Raw genomic sequence first — 20,348 nt, forward strand, 5'->3', positions numbered from 1 at the left:
TTATGATCTTAGTCTTTAAAAGGCAGGCACCACTGACTATTTTTCAGGTCATTAATGGAGTCCATACGAAGTCTCGAGTTCTTAAAATTCCATGTGTCCTGCAGTGTGAATTTCACTGAATTCCTGAATGAGAACAGCAATCATAAAGGCACAAGAACTGTAGTTACTGTTAAAAAGGAATAATGGGAAGGGAAATAAATGGGTGTTTGGGCCCACATTTCCTTTTTTCTGGTGCCCTACAATGGTAAACATTTTCCTTCTGGTATAAGAACAGGTGAACTGTCCCTTTTAAAGCAGGGATCGGCAACCTCTGGCACACGGCTTGCCAGGGTAAGCCCCCTGGCGGGCCAGGGCGCTTTGTTTACCTGCCATGTCCACAGGTTTGGCTGATCACGGCTCCCACTGGCACCGGTTCGCCGCTCCAGGCCAACAGAGGCGTCGAGAAGCAGCAGCCTACACATCCCACGCCACTTCCCGCACTCCCATTGGCCTGGAACGGTGAACCACAGCCAGTAGGAGCCACAATCGGCCGAACCTGCGGACGCGGCAGGTAAACAAACCGGTCCGGCCCACCAGGAGGCTTACCCTGGCGGGCCGCGGGCCAAAGGTTGCCGATCCCTGCTTTAAAGACTGCCCCATGTTAGTTATGTGGCAGGTGTATATTTATCACTCTTCACTTGCCCCCTCTCTTCTGCTCAGTTCAAACTGATAATTTGACACACTGTTTCCTTCAATTTCTTGGGGCTGCTGATTATCTGTGGCTGCTAAACACAGTAGTATCAGGTTATCAAACGTTATTATTAATCAGAATTTTATGGAGGGATTATGAACAGCAATTCCACTACATAGAGGTCAGCATAACTGAACGATTGTCCTTTTAACACACACCTTGGTATATTAAACCGTGACCAATTAAAATGTTTGCATTTCAGGCAGGAGTCTTACACTGTCTTTATTCTCCCGCTGCTACTCCTTTACTTGAGTGCAGGGGCATGCGCAAGAGTGGGCAAGCAGGGGCTCAGCCCACCCCCAGTCAGTGGGGGGCACAGAAGTCCTCTGGGGCTAGGGCGGGGAGAGCGAACTGCTCTGTCCCAAGGGCTAGGGAGGAAGGGAGAGCCAGCTCCACTGGCACTGGGGCCGCTGGGGGAAAGGGGAGAACTAGCTCAACCTGCTGTAGCTGGGAGAGCCAGCTCCTCGGCCCCAAGCAGGGACAGGAAAAGACAGAAACCAGGGCCGTAGGGGGACGGAGGGAGGGAGAGGCAGCTCCATCGGCACCAGGGCTGCAGTAGGCTCCTCCCACCCACTACTGTAATAGATTCCTAACCTCTGGCTGAGTTACTGAGGTCCTCAAATTGTGACCCAAACCCCCTGTTGCAGAGGAAGGCGAAAACACTCCAGGGTCTCTGCCAATCTGACCCACAGGAAAATTTCTTCCCAACCCCAAATATGGTGATCAGTTAGACGCAGAGCATCATACCATCCCCTCCATAAATATATCAAGCTCAGTCTTGAAGCCAGTTAGGTTTTTTGCCCACACTGCTCCCCTTGGAAGGCTATTCCAGAACTTCACTCCTCTGCTGGTTAGAAACTTTTGTCTAATTTCAAGCCTAAACCTGTGGATGGCCAGTTTATACCCATTTGTTCTTGAGTCCACATTGGTCCTTAACTTAAATAACTCCTCTCCCTCCCTGGTATATATCCCTCTGGTGTATTTATAGAGAGCAATCACGTCTCCCCTCAGCCTTCTTTTGGTTAGGCTAAACAAGCCAAGCTCTTTGAATCTCCTCTCATAAGGTAGGTTTTCCATTCCTCGCATCATCCTAGTAGCCCTTCTCTGCACCTGTTCTAGTTTGAATTCATCTTAAACATAGGAGACCAGAATTGCACACACTACTCCAGATGAGATCTCACCAGTGTCTTGTACAATGGGACTAACACTTCCCTGTCTCTATTGGAAATACCTCGCTTGATGGTACTAATACTGCATTAGCCGTTTTCACAGCCGCATCACAGTGGTGGCTCATAGTCATCCTGTGATCAACCAATACACCCAGGTCTTTCTCCTCCTCTCACTTCCAACGGATACATCCCCAGCTTATAGCAAAAATTCTTGTTGTTAGTTCCTAAATGTGTGACTTTACACTTTGCACAATTAAATTTGGCCTGAGAAGTTTGGTTTGCAATTGAATTGCATTTGCAACATACTTTCCTCAGAAGTGAACAATAAGTCAGAGATTCAGCATAATGTAAACTTTTTCACTTGATTTTAGTTGGCAGTTTGGGGATGTGTGGTGTTTTATTTAGATTTTTGATAGCAAATATATGGCATGCGTCTCAGTCTAATTGTACTGCCACCTACAGTTTTGTGAACAGACTGTATCATAATACATAGTCTTCAGAAACTGATTTATCTGATAGAGCACATCAGCTGCAGTATGTAACTTGTATTCTGGACAGCAGCAATCCCACCTGGACAGATAGATTAGAGTTACAGATGGATAATTATTGTTTTTTATTAAATTTAACCAGTGTATACTTGATCTCAGTTTATTTTGTGGGAAAGTTAGGTCTAGATTATCCATAGTGAACCAATTCTGTTCTAAATATAGACCTGTACAACTGAGTAGAATTAGGCGTTCTGTCTGCAGTATTCAGAGTGGTAGCCGTGTTAGTCTGTATCAGCAAAAACAAAGAGGAGTCCTTGTGGCACCTTAGAGACTAACAAATTTATTTGGGCATAAGCTTGGGTTTTAGCCAACGAAAGCTTATGCCCAAATACATTTGTTAGTCTCTAAGGTGTCACAAGAACTCCTCTTTTTTTTTTTTTTTTCTGCAGTATGTTTCTTGCGGAGCTGCTTTCAATGATCTGACTGCCCTCCCTAGGAAATGTGATATATGAGGCTAATTTTTATTCAAATCTTTTACTGTTGCTATTTACAGAAATAATGATATAACTGTCACTGTAAATCCAGTTCAAAAAGAGCAGAAAAGTTTTACTTTTCTTTTTACCTCATAGAATCAGAATCTGAAGGCGAGGAGAATGAAGATGGTTCAACAAAGCACAATCTCTAGGCTCCTGCCAAATGCTCTTTGGGAATGCCGTATTGTTCAAGCAAAACAGGTTTTACTTCAGTGTCCTACAAAAAACTCAAGGCTAGGCTTTCCTTTTGTTTAGAAGAATAAAGTTCTTTAATGGAGCCCTGAGGCATTAGATGCTCTCCTTGGGACTCTGCCTAAGTTAGTGTACAGTGAGTCAGAGTTAGACATTCAGCAAGGAGCCATATAGGAAAAGTGAAATGAAATTCTTATGGACTCCTTTTTTATCAGCAATCTTTTTAGGTACTGTGGTATGTGAACACTCCTATGTCTGTTTATAGAATTGGTTGATCTGTGTTTGTCGCTTAATATTAGCTTGTGTATGTGACTTGACACCACTTTTTTTTTTTTTTTTAATAAATGGCTTTTTGTATCTTAGTTCATTTCTCAGTGCATTTGTTTCATAGACTTATTATCTGCCACTGAACACATTAAGATTTATCTTTCCTTAGGTGAAAACTGAGTAACAGGCTATTCTGAGACTTCCTCTACTCATTTTTTTTGTATTTTTAAAGTTCACTATTCACAAAGCCACAGTTAGTTAAGGATAGGCAGCAAGCCCATTTCCCCCCTCAATTTTGGCTGACCCAGTGTGGTTCTGGTCAGACTATCCTGATACCTGGACAAATCTTGGTATTCTCAATCTGCTAATAACGCAAAGAAAATGCAAAACTGCAAGCTGTGTTATCTGGACCTTTACATGTACAATATTTGCACATGCAACAAATCAATATTGTGGGCCCAATCTAATGGCATACAATAATTGGTAATCACCAGATTTTCATGAACAAAATAATTATACATATAAATCTGGTGGTTGCCAATTTAAATATATAACTAAAAATTTTCACATGCAAATTTGAGGTTTCCTATACAACTATGTAGGTTAATGTCCCCCACCCACTAGTCACTTGTGCACAGAAACGTCCCTATTCACCCCATGAAGCCAGCATTCTTTAACTATTCCATTGGCCTAGATTTTCATTGTTCACTATTCCAATACCTCCACAATAACTGGAATACAGAGAGGCCCCTTCTTGATAGCTTGTATGCAAATAACTTTTAAAATGTATGTTATATACTTAAATCTCTTAATTGATCTGAAGTCTTTGCTATGGTAATAGACATATGAAGACTAAAACAATGGTGTAGTGAAAAGCTACTGCAAGTGTGCACTTCATAATTTTCAAATATATAAACTTCTATTTGTTATTTTAATATAAAGGGGTTAAGTCCACATTGTGGTGAATGATCCCAGTAGGGTTTAGAAAGTCTGTTTTAATCATAGAAGGGCATAAGAGCATCATTAATCAGAAAAGTAGCAATGCAGTTAGTAACTCTAAAACTACCCAACAGATTGGGGTTTGTTTGAAAAGTATTACATGCAAATAGTTCCTGCAGTGCATCCAACAGGTAAATTCTTGTCTCAATATATACCCAGCCTTAACTGCAGGCAGCATGCATCAAGCAGAGAATAAATTCTCTTGTGTGCCACCTTTCAGCCAAGAACAACAGTTTTGCAGCAGAAATTGATCTAACAGAATATATAAAATAGACCTTTTCAGTAACCATAGTAGAACTAGCAGGCACCAGGATAATTACATTATTTATAATGGAAAACTGAGGCAATGACAGAACACAGCTGGACCTAAAGGGGTTTTTAATGTCTACAGAAACAAACTTACCACAGCCATCATTGCCCTTGGGTGGTATTTGCATCAGCTCTGCTGCTGAACTGTTATATTAATACACCTCTACCTCGATATAACGCTGTCCTCGGGAGCCAAAAAATCTCACCGTGTTATAGGTGAAACCGTGTTATATTGAACTTGCTTTGATCCACCGGAGTGCGCAGCCCAACCCCCCGGAGCATTGCTTTACCGCGTTGTATCCAAATTCGTGTTATATCGGGTCACGTATCGAGGTAGCAGTGTATAATGCTCCTTCTGAATAAGTTTATAATAATGCAAAAGAATTATACATTTGTGTTAACCTGAAAATCAGGATACCTTCAAAGGTGCCAATCCAGCATAATGTGCAAAAAGGTATAATAATCCTGCCTTCAGCATGTGTCTCTCTATTTCTATCTATAGAGGATGACATTGTCGAAGGTGGGCATGACAACCATGCTCACAAAATGTATATGCGCCTTTTATCCTCCCTAAAAATCTTTGTCTACTGGAAAAAGGGACATACATGCATGTGCAGTTATGTATCGTTCATGTCCAGTTATGGGTCTTCACAGGTACCGTGTGGATCTGTGTAAACTACTGGTAACTGTGTTGCGTCCCTCTCTGTGCCTAATGTAAAGAGAAGGTGAGCCTGTTAAAGCCCCCCACTGACAAATAACTGGCTCTGTAGTTCAAGCTGTAGAGACTCATGCTTTTAGCTTCCCTTCTGCAATCCCTGGAATCACTCCAGATTGCGACTTTCACATATGTCCAGGTGTTTTGGATGTAACAGGTGAATAGTTCTTTAAAGCCCTTGTCCAGCGTATGTTCTGGAAGCTGAATGTTGTTCTCCTAGATAAGTATTTTTAGAATAGCTTTTCCTCAAAATGAATTGATGCATCGAAGTGTATATAAATTAAGGCCTTGACAAAAGTCTCAAATGAGAATTTGGGCAACACGTTGAATTTAACTTTGAGATGGGGTGGAGAACAATGTTGATCTTGATTTTGATTTCCTGACTCTTGGTCAAAAGCTCAGCATTATTGGAACACAACATTTAATATCAATAGTTCATATCCCTCTGCTGGAGATATGCAGATTTGGATCAACACTTCAGGTGGTATTAAGATCCAGGGTTAGTCTTCGAATGGTGTGATTGTTGAATAAGAATGTTCTGTATATAAATATGCTTCACGATGCAATAGCAATTTATTTCAAAACATCAGTAGACAGTGTTTAAATGCTAGAACTAAAAATATCAATCTCCTCTTTAAAATAGACCGCCATGTGGGGAAGGAGCCTGGATGTGACCTTGGATGGTTGTTTGGTATAGTTGGGGAAAATATGGAACAGGTTTTATGGGGGTAGGTGGGGAGGGATTGTTAGGGAGCTTCTCCCATGCAGACCCAGAAAAGCTAAGCACTCATTAACTCTACTGAATGCACATCATCTTTGAAAAATCAGGCTACTCGTCTTCAAAGAAGTTTTAGAAAATTTGAATCCTTAATCTTTGGCTGATACATGACAGCGCAGAAAAAGTTATTTGTGAGGGCACGCTTTTAATATTTAACACTACAATTTGACAGCTCCACACAGAGACACTTGGACTGCTGCTGTGAGCGTGGTTTGGTGGATGGGTAATGTGTTCTACTGGAGGAATTCTGTGCCACTGTGCAATGCAGAATTTGTGCCCAATTAATGTTATGTACACAATTGGGGCTGCAGAGCTGCTGGCAGCCAATAGGAGCTGATGGACGCTGCAGAGCCCAGCTCACAGTGAGCAAAGCACCCAGCCTGGTGTGGATGGAGGCTCTGAACACTTTGGCTGCCCGGCTTTGATTATCTTCTACCTGGGGACAGGAGAGGGTCCAGGAGACCCAGCTCTGGCAAAGGGTGAGGGAGGGTAGGACCATACAGTGTCCCCCAGTGGGATAGTAAATAAGCTGGGGGGAGTAAAGGCTCTGGGGTAGGGGGGTGCGGGTGTGTGGGCTGGGAGGGTGGCCCGCAGCTGGGCTCTGGAGGAGGAGGTTGCGGCTGTCTGAGCTCTGGGGGATACCACATAGCACCCTCCAGCACTCCCCAACTGGAACTGGGTTGTCATAGGAGTTTCTTGAACTCTCTACCCCTCAGGTGAATTTTTTGTTGTTGTTGCCTATAATGCTGACATCCTTGTTGACAGGTATTTTGAAATAAATTACCAAAATAACTGAAACTGAAGAGATTATATTGTGTTATTTTGACAAATAAAATATGCAGAATTTTAAAATATTGTGTACAGAATTTTTAATTTTTTGGCACAGAATTCCCCCAGGAGTAAATGTGGTGTGGCCAAGGGACTATTACCTGTGGGACTTTCTCATCAGCAGGGGAAGGGAGTTATATGGACTGCTGCCAAAATTACTTGGGGGATGGTGTATTTTATGCTTAATTTACATATGTAATGCTGACAGCCCCTGTCATCATTAGCCAGGATCAAACCTATGATCACTGGAACTTAATGCATAAGCTTCTATTGCATGAGCTAAAAGACACATCTCCCTTAGCCAAGGCTATAGCAGACTCATAAATCTCTTGCTGTTCTAACTACCACTAGAGGATGATAGAGTACCAGACCAAGCAGGCATCTCTCTTCTCACCCTACAATCTCTCCAAGTTTGTCTGTTTTCTTCACCCCAATAAAGATTTATTTCTGTCTGATAAGGGCACCCAGGAAGGATCTGTTTAGTTTTTGCAGGTTTCTAGGTGAGGGCTTGAGGCAGTTTAGTTTTGTCAAGAGGGACCCAAAATATATTAAATCTGACCCTTTTTGCTGCCAATAACCACCTGACAGAAGGGCTCCACACATCTGCAGCTGAAGCATCTATGTCTCCACCCATAGGTTCCCAAATTATTCAGTACCTGTAATAAAACTGGGCCCCTTATAAATAGCTGAATTTCAAAGTACAGTTTAAAAAGTCTCAAACTAATCCATGATAACAGGGAAATATACTGAGAAAGTGGCTTCCAAAAAGGAGTTATTTTATTCATGGTGCCATTGCATCACTATGTCTTGTAATAGTCATTTTTCAGACTGGAGAGAGGTAAATAGTGGTGTCCCCCAGGGGTCTGTACTGGGATCAGTACTGTTCAACATAGTCATAAATGAACTGGAAAAAGAGGTAAGCAGTGAGGTGGCAAAATTTGCAGATGATACAAAACTACTCAAGATAGTTAAGTCCAAAGCAGACTTCACTGCAAAGAGTTACAAAGGGATCACACAAAAATGGGTGACTGGGCAATAAAATGGCAGATGAAATTCAATGTTCATAAATGCAAAGTAATGCACATTGGAAAACATAATCCACACTATACATATAAAATGATGGGGTCTAAATTAGCTGTTGCCTCTCAGAGTTCTTGGAGTCAGTGTGGATAGTTCTCTAAAAACATCCACTCTGTGCTGCGGCAGTCAAAAAAGTGAACAGAATGTTGGGAATCATTAAGAAAGGGATAAATAAGTCAGAAAATATATTGCCTCTATATAAACCCAGAGTACACCCACATCTTGAATACTGGGTGCAGATGTGGTTGCCCCATCTCAAAAAAATATATTGGAAGTGGAAAAGATTCAGAAAAGGGCAACAAAATGATTAGGGGTATGAGTGCAGTTTCTGAATTGGAACATTTCAGGCCCCTGATGGCCTTTATTACATGGCTTTTCAGTCAGCAATGAGCACTGGAGCGAATGACGGATCATCTAATGTGAAAGGGCTGTAAGGGGACAGCACCATTTTGCATCTTGAATCTGTCACTTCCATGTTGCCTAGCTGCTAGAATCCTGATTCTCTCAGCGCAAGTACCCCATTTAGCACCTCAGCATTAGCCATCACAGCTGAATGCTATGTATACCTGGCCTTTACATTTACAGCACCACACCACTTTAGAGTGCATCTATGCAGGAATATCCTTATTTTCATTTATATAAGATCATGATCCAAAACTCCATATGCTGGCACCTATTCATGTCAATAAATATTTTTGCAGAGCAAGGAGTTCATATGCATCAATAAAGCAAATATGTATACAATTCTGGTGAGAACCACCACACCAGTGTAATCCCAGTATAGCTTGGGGTGGGAAGTGAAGAATCCCTCCTCCGGGGCATTTTTGTTAAGCAGGATGTAGTTAATTTGTGTGGGATGCTAGTCTGAGGAAAAGTGACATCAGATCTTTAATGAATGAGGAGGAAGGATTTGGGGGTTATAAGCCTACAAAAAGAAACCCCCCCCCCCAACATCAGAGTGGTCCATAAAAACTACACTGACTCAGAGGGTAGAGAATACTGTATTCCTAACACCTCTCCCTGCAATACCTCCATTTCCCTAGAGATTTCCTATATAAGTAGTGACTGGAATTGACCCTGATAATTTATGAAAGTTGATGAATTTTCTCTATATCCCTAAAAGTTACTGGGATACATGGCATTTTGCATAACCCAGGTACCCTTAAAAGATGGTGAAAGGGGGGGGGGTATAAGAGAACTCCGAAGTCTGAGACCCTTTGTCATAAGTTCAAAGTCATGCCATATCAGTAGTGACCAAAAGTAGTTACCATCTAAAGACTACTTGGGGACCCAGGTGAAGTAAATTGGTGCACTCGGTCCTCCTTCTAATGGACGAGCAACCATAAAACCCACCACCCTTGCACTCAGTTTCCAGTTGGTACTTTCAACTGAAAGGCCACTGCCTTTAAGAGCATGAAGATTAAACTTCCCTCTTGCCATTAGAGGTGGTTCCCCTCCATAGTAAGGCAGATGTTTGTTGAGGAGAAGCTAGACAGAGGCAGGAGCAGTGAAGCTTTCACTACTGCCATCTGAGCTGTACCTGTCCTGTGGATAAATAGATTTAAAAAAAAAAAAAATCTTTCTTTCACCTTTCCCCCCCTGCCTTTTCTATGTACATTTTGTATCTCTGTGTAGATAGAGATTCAGGCACATCCTTTTTCAGTACTTTGGAATTCGTATTCTCTGAATTTCTGAGTTTCAGATTTGAATGGAGCTGGAAACCTATAATAAAGCTCTGTTTGAAACCACCAAGTTGTATCTGGCTTCAGATCAAGATCATGGGTCTGATCCTGAACCCATGATCTATGAATACCCTGAACTTTCCCAATTCAAGCACTGCCACTCGGGACCATCTCTAGCCACCAAAAAGATTTCTTTGTTTTTCATCCGTCTCCATCACGTGGCCCAGCCTTGCTCACACCTGGCCTGAATTTTCAAAAATATCTGTGAACAATTTGTCAAACTTGCCCTAAGTTTTAGGTTTGTTGTGAAACAAGAACCAGGCTTGATTTTTGTATCATATAGATGTGTTAAATGGATATTACATGGATGATTTCAGCATGCTGTATTGGGCCAAGTCCATACCTGGTGTTAGTCAAATTCTACACTGAGGGAATTACGACCAAATGAAACTGGCCCATTATTTGTTAGCATTTTAATCCATTTGTTGAAAAGCTATAGCATCATTTTGGGAATGGAATCTTAGTGCCCTCTAGTTAGTATCAGAGGCTGAAGCACTCTCTATAAACTGTGTTTTCTTTTACATTGTTTCACAGGACTCTGAACGTAAAACAAAAAGACAGTGCCACTAAGATCTCACCTCTGTGCACACCCCGCTGCAAGTCTACTGGTTACTCAAAATGAAGGCAGCAGTCTTTTACCTTTCAAAACTGGTTGGCTGTGTGATGGTGTGAAACCTTGTTGGGCAGGTCTTGGTATCCAAATACCTAGAAGCCCTCATCTTCATCACTGTAGCATCCAAACACCTGCTCCTCACGTCTCTTTTCTGTTTTCATGAGCAAGTCACATGGTTCCACAGCCTGCCACAAGGGAGCAGAAAAGGAACAGTGTCTGCATACATGCATCTTTACATGCCTAAAGAAATCCAGAGCAATGCAAAAAAACAAATGAACATCCCAGAATAATTATTTGTATTATAGTAGTGCCTAGAGACTCTAAACAGGGACATGCAATCAAGTGTGTGGAATGACTGCCCACGGAAGGGGTCTTCCACCCTGTCACCTCGCATGAATGGAACTGACAAGCGGGAGGGAGAGCAATTTGTTAGAGTAACTGGGTGACTCACACTGACATGCTGTGGCCATTGAACCTGAGCAGTACCCATGTACTCAGAGTTTGAATCCAGCTCTGGGCAGCTTTCTGATAGCACGTGTGTTGTAAACGTCAGGTAGTTTCCACTTACGTTCTAGAGAATGAGGATAGGCAAGGAGTCAGGGCACTACTTTGAGACTCAAGTTCAATTCCCTGCTCCATCATAGACTTCTTGTGTGACCTTGAGCAAGTCACTAAGCTGTGTTTCAGTTTCCCCATGTGTAAAATGGAGATAATAGTATTTCCTTAGGTGTTAAGGATCAATACATTGAAGATTGTGAGGTGCTCAGATCCCTGATGACGGGGTCCATGTAAAAACCAATGTTTTAACAGAATGAGCAAACGCTCATGCATAGATGTAAATTTGTGCCTGAAACCCAGAACCCAACTGATAAGGCTAAATTTAGTTTTTTTAAATAATCCTTTTACAAAAGAGTTCTCGGTCTCTGCGTAAAAGAGAGATGGATGTTTAACATATTGATTAAAAAAATATGGTGACTGGAACTGGTTAAAATGTTCATCAGTTTTTTTAATGAAAAATTACTTTTTGATAAATGGAAACTTTCTATTGGGGTTTTGTTAAAAAAAAATCCAAAACACCAAAATATTCAGTTTTCAGTTGTTGAAAACTGAAAATTTCAGTGAAAAATTCCTAACGAAAATGAAAACATTTCATTTTCTTCAAAATTTAGTGCAGAATAAAGTACATTTTTGAACAATGTTTTGAGGTAACAATTAATGGGACTTTCAATTAAAAAAAAATCACGTTTATAACAGTAGTAAGTATTTACATTCATACAGGTTACACCAAAGGTTACTGTAACAAAGATCAGAGACAAACTATTTCTCTTTCTTTCCAGTTTCTTCACTTTGTGCATTCAACATTGCTTTGTGTATAGTTAGTTTCACTGTTTCCCTTATACAGTCGTCTTCCTCCCTTTTGGTTGTGTGGTCTTTCACACAACAGGGAGGAAAACCTTTATAAAAAATGTGACTGCACTGCCACAAAAATGGGGAAAGGGATTTAAGGGCAGGTATAATATCAAACTACTTCAAATTCTATTTTTTAAAAGCTGACTTGAGTAGAGCTTAGGAGTTATGAGAGTATGATGTAGCTCAATTGAGAGGCTTGGGACAAAGAGGCTTCTGTGTGAGTTATTGGAATTGTAACATACAGTAACTGCAAGAAATGGGGAAATGGCCACTGTGATTGCATAATCGCCTGTGGACACAAACATAACATCTTTATAACCTAAATCAGAACTGACTTGGGTATGAGGCACAAGATGAAAATATCAGATATACATTGTCAGTAAATATGAAACTTTTTGGTCCTTTTTTCTTGTATATTACATTCATTTGCATATTAACCATTCTCCCAGAATCTTTAGGATATTGCAGAGAGTATCTTAAATTCTAAGGCCCATAGCATTAGTTCTTAACCTGTGGGTGACCTGTACTCAGGAGTTTTTAAATGTGATTCAGTGTTGGGCTATATCTAATTATCATCAGCATGTCCAAGTCTGTGGGAATATAGACGTTCAGGGAAAAGACCCCTCAAACAAATAAAAGTTTCTACAGAAGTATGTTATGAACAAAACTGGGTGACTTATAAGGGATATTTGTTATTGCAGATGGGTTCTGTAGTGGATAAAATAATCACCCATTGAAAAATGGGTAACTCATTAACAGGGGCAGCTCTATGTTTTTTACCGCCCCAAGCACGGCGGTCTTTGGTGGCACGCCTGCGGGCGGTCCGCTGGTCATGCGGATTTGGCGGTGTTTCTGCGGGTGATCTGCCGGACCCACGCCTTTGGCGTACCCGCCGCTGAAGCCGCAGGGACCGGCGGACCTCCCGCAGGCATGCCGCTGAAGGCTGCCTGACTGCTGTTCTCACGGCGACCGGCACGCCACCCCCCGAGGCTTGCCGCCCCAGGCATGTGCTTGCTGCGCTGGTGCCTGGAGCCGCCCCTGCTCATTAAGAACTGTTGGTTGTCACAGTTGTTAGTAATAATGACCAGGTTAGAGAGAGTCCTTTTTACTAAATCAATCAAGTAAACTGGGGAGCATACAAGAAATTTCATGAGTAACCAGGAAACAGAACACATGGTAAAATTAATTATGGGAAAGGATTTTCCCCTCCAAAAAAGCAGTTTATTTGTCTCACACCCTATAAAAGGTACTACTGTTGGAAAGTTAGGGCAGGTCTTCACTACAGGGGTGGGTCGATTTAAGATACGCAAATTCAGCTACGCGAATAGCGTAGCTGAATTCGACGTATCGCAGCCGACTTACCCCGCTATAGGGACAGTGGCAAAATCAACCTCGGCGGCTTCCCGTCGACGGCGCTTACTCCCACCTCCGCTGGTGGAGTAAAAGCGTCGATTCGGGGATTGATGGTCGCGTCCCGATGGGACGCGATAAATCAATCCCCGAGAGGTCGATTTCTACCCGCCGATTCAGGCGGGTAGTGTAGACTTAGCCTTGGATTGAGAATGAACACTATCAGCATTGCACCAGGTACAGAGAAAGGGACCAAACTACCATCTCTTCACCATCTACAGGAGTATGTCTTCTTTCTATATAGTGCAGTATGCATCTTTGATTAATCATCTTTGACTACATAATTCCATTTGAGTCTGTTAGCTGAGCATCTCAAATTGTTATCCTGTTCAAACAGGTAACAACATAATGAAACCAACATGGATGAATCAAGTTCTTACTGATGCCTCACTGAAGAAATGTTAAAGCAGCTGGCTCTCAGGATTTTAAACTGCAGTGATTTTCACAAAGAATTTTAAATGTCTCAAAAGTTGTTAGCAGATGGGTTCTGAATTGGGGCACATGATGGTGGTGATACTGCAAAACAATCATGGAAGCTTTTAGAGTTGAAAATTCCCTGATTTTGTATCTCTGGTATAGGTGCTGACTGCATGGGTGCTCCAGGGCTAAAGCATCCATGGGAAAAAAGGGGGTGGTACTCAGCATCCACCAGCCACAGTTCTTCAGCAGGGCCCAGGGGCTGGCCTCCAGTCAGCTGTTTGGTGGCTAGTGGGAGGTGCTCAGGGGAGGACTGAGAGGAGCCAGCGGCAGCCGGGGGGGCTGCTTGGGGGCTGACAGGAAGGGTGGGCTGGGAGGCCTGAGGGAGGGGCTGGAGCAGGGGCAGGAAGAGGCAGAGAGAGGGCATGGCCTCAGGGCGGAGCACCCACCAAGAAAAATAAAAGTCAGCGCCTAGGCCTCTGGGTGAATGAATAAATAATACTTTGTTTTGAAGATGCTGTTTCTGTGTCATTTCAAACATATTGTCACAAGTTCCTGAAGAGAAATTTCACTGGAACCAAATGCAGCTGGGCCTGTCACATTAACGTGCTTGGAAAACGGGTGGGCTGCAACCCAGATGGCCAGTCTCCTACTGGTTGAACTGCCAGTTTCCATGCAGAGAGGGGCGAAGGTCATGAGGCCTGTCCCTTAAGGGATTCACTCGAGGGACTAAAAGGGGTCAGTAATACACAATAATGCTGATACAAACTTACAATAAATGTATCATTCTCAAAAAGCAGCATGTTTAAATCTCATTCAGTTATTGTATGGATTATACATTTCATGGGGAATAACTCAGGCAATATCGCTTAAGCAAGTGGTCTTCAACAGAGCTTTCTGAAAGACTACTTCATCTGGACTTAGATTCTTAGAAATATCAAATGTTCCCTGCAAGATGGATAAGATTTGATGGGGCTCTGGCATCTTGCAGGATTGGGTTTTTAATATCCTAAGAACAGGGGGCAGCAGGTGTTGGGTAAGAGAAGCTTCCACCATCTCCATATGTTTGGATCTCAAATTTAGGATGGGGGGGAATAAAATAAAAAGGTCAAAACCCCACCCCAAGCAGAACTTTCTATAACCTAGAAAGGAAGAAGCTGCAATGGATCCATGAAGTCCAACAGGTAATTTGCTATTACCCATCTAATTACTGTGAATGGCTCTTTGATAAGCAACTATACAAAATCTCTGTTGCAGCCCAAGCCCCGCGTGGTGCACCGATTATGAGATGGGAGAGATCAAAAATGTTTTGCTCTGTTCTAATTAAAGCCACTAAAACATCAGTGAATTCCAATAAGATTTTTTTAAAGTCATTCCAGCCTCCAAACTTGCACTCGGTGTGTCCCACTGAGAGCTCCCCAAATCTTTCACATGCTTTCATTTGCCTCCTTTCCTCTTTCACACAACTACAGTTGTGTATTATCCATTTACAGAAAGGGAAGTTTAAACCATATGGTGGGAAGCCAAAGAGCTTTCAGGCTATAAAGTGCTTCTCCAACTCAGCTTTATTGGACAGCATTGCCCCCCCCCCCCCCGCCCCAATTTGTGATGTTTTATTTAATGTTAGGCAGGTTGCCACTGCTCTGTCAGATTCTCTCACTGTCAGTCTGTCACCACCAGAAAAAGTGTAGAACTCCAAGTATATTGCAGTCTGCCTTGTGGCGATCTGTTCTAAGGGATCTGTTACCTGTAAGACAAGCTGCTATAGACTTCCAGCTGAATAGGCACTGGTGGTGACAAGCTGACATCTCCCAGAGCTGATATTTCCCAAGGATGCAGGCCAGGGCTAAAATAAAATGTACAAAAAGGAAAACGAAGCCAAAACACTTTCCAGAGCCCTCAGTGCTTTTGAATCTAAAATATCCCTATCAATTACATTCGCTTCAAATCAACTGAAATTAGCCCTAGAGGAATTGTGATTTCCATTTAGTCTTTTTTTTTTTCCCTTCAGTATAGTTTTCTTATTGCTCCCACTTCTTTCCTTCACACCCTCACTGCCTGCCCCCATCTCACTCAAAAACCGTGAGTCAGAGACCCAAAACGTGATACTAAAAAAAACAATTGGGATCTTATTTGCTTTCTGAATTCTGAGCCTTTTGGGGTCACATTTTCCAGCTTTCTTTCACAATGATGAGGGCTAGAAACAATTATTTATTTAATTTAAATTTTCACATGAACACCTGACTCCAGGAGCTAAAGGGTTCACCCATACCAAATTTGGTGAAAATTAACAGCATTGAAGATTTGGCTGAGCATTACAATTTAGAACCTTCTGAAAGTCCCCCATCATTAGCTTTAAGTGTAGCACTGTTTTGATGAGGCTGGTGAGATTTTCTGTTTACTTCTGATTGTTAGATTATTTTACCTTCTTGTGACCAACACTAATCCTTGAGGAAAAGGCCTTGCTGACCGCAACTGTATTTTTTTCTGATTAGTCATTCTCCTGTTTTACAGCATGTTACCATCTTCATTAGTTCAGAATTATTCATCTTATGTCCCTCACATTCTTATTGTAGCTGTTAATGTAACAAAAATATTCCTTGACTGCACAGAACAGGGGTTCTCTAGAACATCCTATGTTCACAGCTATCCCACTTTCCAGTGAACAGTTTTTTGCTCACATCTTACATGACTTTAGTCAGCTTTGTCTCTTAGGTGTCCAAGACATCCAAAGTGTGTGCACGCCTGAAAAACTTTCAAGACATCATTTCATGTGCCATGGTGTAATGGTCCCCTGCTATCAAATGCAGAGGGAGGCCTTACAGCATCAGGCAGCAGCTCGGATCCTGCTGGCGGGGCTGAGCGGTAAGCAGTCTGTAGCTTGTAGCCTCCTAGCAGAGGCAAATAACTGTTAACTGTCTGGCATTCTAGCTCCCTCAGCGGGGCAGAGCAATAAGCAGTCTTTAGCTCAGAGTCTCCCAGCTAGGGCTGCTGCAAATCAAGAGTCTAGGGCTCTGGCCCTCTATGATGGGCAGAGCATAAGCAATCTTTAGCCCACAGCGTCCAGGCTAAGGCAGACAGCAGACAAACAGTCTATAGGAGAAGCTCCGGCCCTTTGGTCGGGGCAGAGCAGGGAGCAGGCTTTAGCCTAAGCCTCCTGGCTAAGGGCAGCTCGCAAACACACAGTCTGGAGACCATAGTCTCCTGGCTGGAGTAGGCCACAAGCACAGGCCTTTTGGCCTAGGGGTGAATAGGCTGCCACCCCAGGGATGGGGTTGGCAGCAGCAGGTAGGGGGACCCAGGCCCACCCTATTCCAGTGGGTCCCAGCCCAGGGCCTTAACAGTGGCAAATGGTTCCGCCACCAGGTTAGCGGGATCCTACTGATCCAGCAACAAAACCAGATTAACGTCTGTTTTCCCTGGGCTACTTCCTACCACAGTCTGGGCAGGGGGCTCAGTAGTCCAAGAGTCCTCTGTCTCCTCAGGATATCAATCCCAGCAACTCCTCTCCAGGGTTGTTGGTCTCCCAGGAGCAGAGCCCTGCACAGCACAGGGTCAGCTCTGGAGTTCTGCTGGAGACATCTGGCTCCCACTCAACTGACCTTGAGGCCCTCCCTTTATACTTCCTGCCCCACCCCGATACTTCTGATGAGGACACAGGGCGGCTTCGGCTCTGCCCACTAGGGGGAATGCAGTGGGCCCTCACTCTCAAGTCTGTAGGGAGGCCACTCTGCTTTACTACACATGGAATTATAAAACTGATTAAAAATCAGCTGTATGACAGAAAATTCTAGAGAAACAGGATCCAAGAATTTTCTTTCCATTCTGTATCATCTATTATAGGTCTACTATTAAAATATAGACATTCTAGAAAGAACCACCAAATAATACACCACAAATTTGGCATACCTCTCTTCCTTTCCCTCCTATTGCTTCATTCATCTGATGTCTATATTAGCGGGGCCAGGCCACCATATTCTCTCACACCTGGTCCACATCCCAAGTCTTGGAGAATAGGTGGTCTTCATTTGGAATTTTAAGGCCTTTATCCTTTCCTAATATTTCTGAGCTTCTTCTTATTGTGAGATGACTGTCTTTTTCTAAGAGGTTTACCCACCAAGTCACCAAATACACATAAGTAAGAGACAGTGCTTCTCCCCATCTCACTACGGACCAAATTCTGCCCCTGGCTCCACCTATATGACCACTGATATCAGAAGTGTTGCATAGGTATAACAGAGGGTAGCATTTTCTCACCATCAATACGGTCCCTTCTATAACTGCATAGACCAGGCCAGGATTTAAAGACTCCTTGCCAGCTGACAATAGTCAGCATACATTGTATTCGATGGGTAGGTAGAAGATCAGGGAGAGATATGAAGTCGCTGTCTAGTAGCCTCAAGTAATAAGACCTCTGTGTATTCATTATATGAATCCTGTATGGGGTTTTTTTAATCTGTGGCAAAAGAGAGTCATAGGAGTATTTCCTTTCCTCTCCTCCCCAAGAGGAGTGTTATAGTGAGGGGGCTGGATTAACACATTAAATACACTCCATTTTTAGATTGTCACTTTTAGTGTAGAATGATGCTATTAGTCTAGAACAGCGTTTCTCAACTTTTTGAGCCAGAGACCAGCTTGCTGCCTTCCTAAACTGTGTCAGGGAGCTCTCAGAGACCGCTGCCGGTCCACAGACTGGTTGTTGAGAAACGCTGATCTAGAAAACTGATTCAGCACAGTTCTGTAACAGTGGTGTCCTTCTATTGCTGAACTAAACAGAAATAGTCCCTTGAGCATACTGTTTTGATGCACTATAAGTAGTATCAACAAAAGTAGGTCCAGCATCTCAGCAAAGGTGACACTTAGTTACTGATGGCATTGAAGCTAAACAGCCTCCAATCCATTTACCAGAGCTCCCATTGCAGAAATAGCAACAAATGGCCAATAAATATAATTAACGTTTAGAGAGCACTTAGCTAAGAAGCTAAAACTATAGCCCTGGGTTTTTTTTGCCAATTCCTGACTCACTTTTCTGAGGGAAGGCTGCTCTCCAGCTATCACAGTGTTGGGACTCACTCAGCTCATTACCTTCTGCTGCTCTGCTGTTCTCCTACAAGTGGTTAAGCTTTTCAGATCCTTGCCTCCAGCCATGAGAATAGGTGCAACCTCTTCAAGCCCACCTTAAGTCACTCCCTGTTGACCAACTAGCAAGGAGTGTAGCAGCTGGCACCATCTCTGAAAACCAAGACCATTTTCAGCTGGCCTTCACCTGAGCCTGATAACTAAAAGCACTGAGGGATCTTATATATATATATAAACTCTAGATCCTGCACATAAAAACAAAATGCACCCAGTACTATCAGGGTAAAATAGCATTGTTTGTTTGACATGTTGTGATCGACTACATTGGGTGGAGTACCTGTTAAATGAACACTGGGCTGTGAAGTATTATCAGAATAATTCATCACATTTTCCCTGAGTCTACAATTTAACTTCTTCCAGTTCAATGTTCTATAAAACAGGAACACAAAGAAGATAAATATAAAATATGCAGGCATGGCTCTCTTTATAAAGAACAGAAAAGCAGGAGCTGTTGTATGCAAGCTTCCTATCTGTAGCTGTTACATGTTGCATATTTAGTTAACTTTTCATTTTAACTAAAAAAAATTTCTAGAGGTCTGCAGCTGCTCAGAAGAACTCGTGTGATACAAAACATAAATTTGTAGAGCACAGCAATGGAATGGATCTAATCATTCATATGTTGCAGGGAAAAGCTGTTTCAGTTTTGTGGAGCAACATTAGAACATATACATTGATAAACAGCTGTTAATGTTTTATGTATTGGTTCCTCCAGAGTAAGTGATAGGCATATGAATAAAGCCATATTCAGTGTTAGTTTAGTTTTTGTGATTTGCCAGTACAAATGCGTGAAGAATCAGTGATATAATCTGCCCTGTGGTCCCTGACACATCCAAAAACAGTATCTCTGGGAGACCTGCTTTTAACATTTTTGCTGATGTCCTCAGAACTTTGTGAGGCAAGAAATACAAAGACTGAATGGCAGATGATACTTATTCTATATTTTAAAAGTTCTGTCAAACTTTCTCAGTTTTTAGAGTCCCAAGGCCCATCACCTGATCCTGGGGTTGAAGTGGAGAGAAAGGGAAAAGGTAGTACCACTCGCTTAAGATGACAAAATGAGACTTCTTGGAATGTGCAGATTTTCAGAATTTGATCAATGTGTTCTCTGGGTAGGATTGCCAACACTGTCTCAAAAATAGCACCCCTGCCCACCTGTCCTCCTAATATTAATGATTAATTTATGTATTATTGATAATAATAAGCAGTACTAACCTACATTTGCCAGGAGTATTTCCTGCTGCTTTTTGCAGCACTCAGCTACTCCCAATCTTGTTGTACAGAGATGAATAAATAAGGGATGTCCCTTGTAATAAGGGACTGTTGGTAACCCTGTTGGTAAGTGGTGGTATCTCCCAAACCCACCTAATCATGCACTAAAATATCCTGGCATCACTGGCTTGTCCGCATTTTCATAATATGATACATGCTCTCCTTTTCTACGTGTTTAGCAATTTCATTGCACAAATGTTTGACACTGAAAATACCATTTGCATTAAGATGAATGGGCACTTTAAGCTTCTCGGAGTTAC

At 42.4% G+C, this 20,348-nt stretch overlaps 1 protein-coding gene and 1 long non-coding RNA gene across 5 annotated transcripts in view; one reads left to right on the forward strand and one right to left on the reverse strand.

Moving 5' to 3' along the window:
• The window catches only part of BZW2 (basic leucine zipper and W2 domains 2), a 77,924-nt gene extending 74,450 nt beyond the window's left edge, over positions 1-3,474 (forward strand). For all 4 annotated transcript variants that reach the window (XM_034760561.1, XM_034760559.1, XM_034760558.1 and 1 more), the window contains one exon: positions 3,017-3,474. In XM_034760561.1, the coding sequence (XP_034616452.1) occupies positions 3,017-3,072 (56 nt within the window). In that variant the 3' untranslated portion in view covers positions 3,073-3,474. The remainder of the gene's footprint in view (positions 1-3,016) is intronic.
• LOC117872275 overlaps positions 1-20,348 on the reverse strand; it is a 33,204-nt gene that overhangs the window by 1,397 nt on the left and 11,459 nt on the right. The window contains exon 2 of the long non-coding RNA XR_004644443.1: positions 10,470-10,628. This is a non-coding gene — a long non-coding RNA (uncharacterized LOC117872275). The remainder of the gene's footprint in view (positions 1-10,469; positions 10,629-20,348) is intronic.

Source organism: Trachemys scripta, chromosome 2 (assembly GCF_013100865.1).
Source record: "Trachemys scripta elegans isolate TJP31775 chromosome 2, CAS_Tse_1.0, whole genome shotgun sequence".
Taxonomy (NCBI): domain Eukaryota; kingdom Metazoa; phylum Chordata; order Testudines; family Emydidae; genus Trachemys; species Trachemys scripta.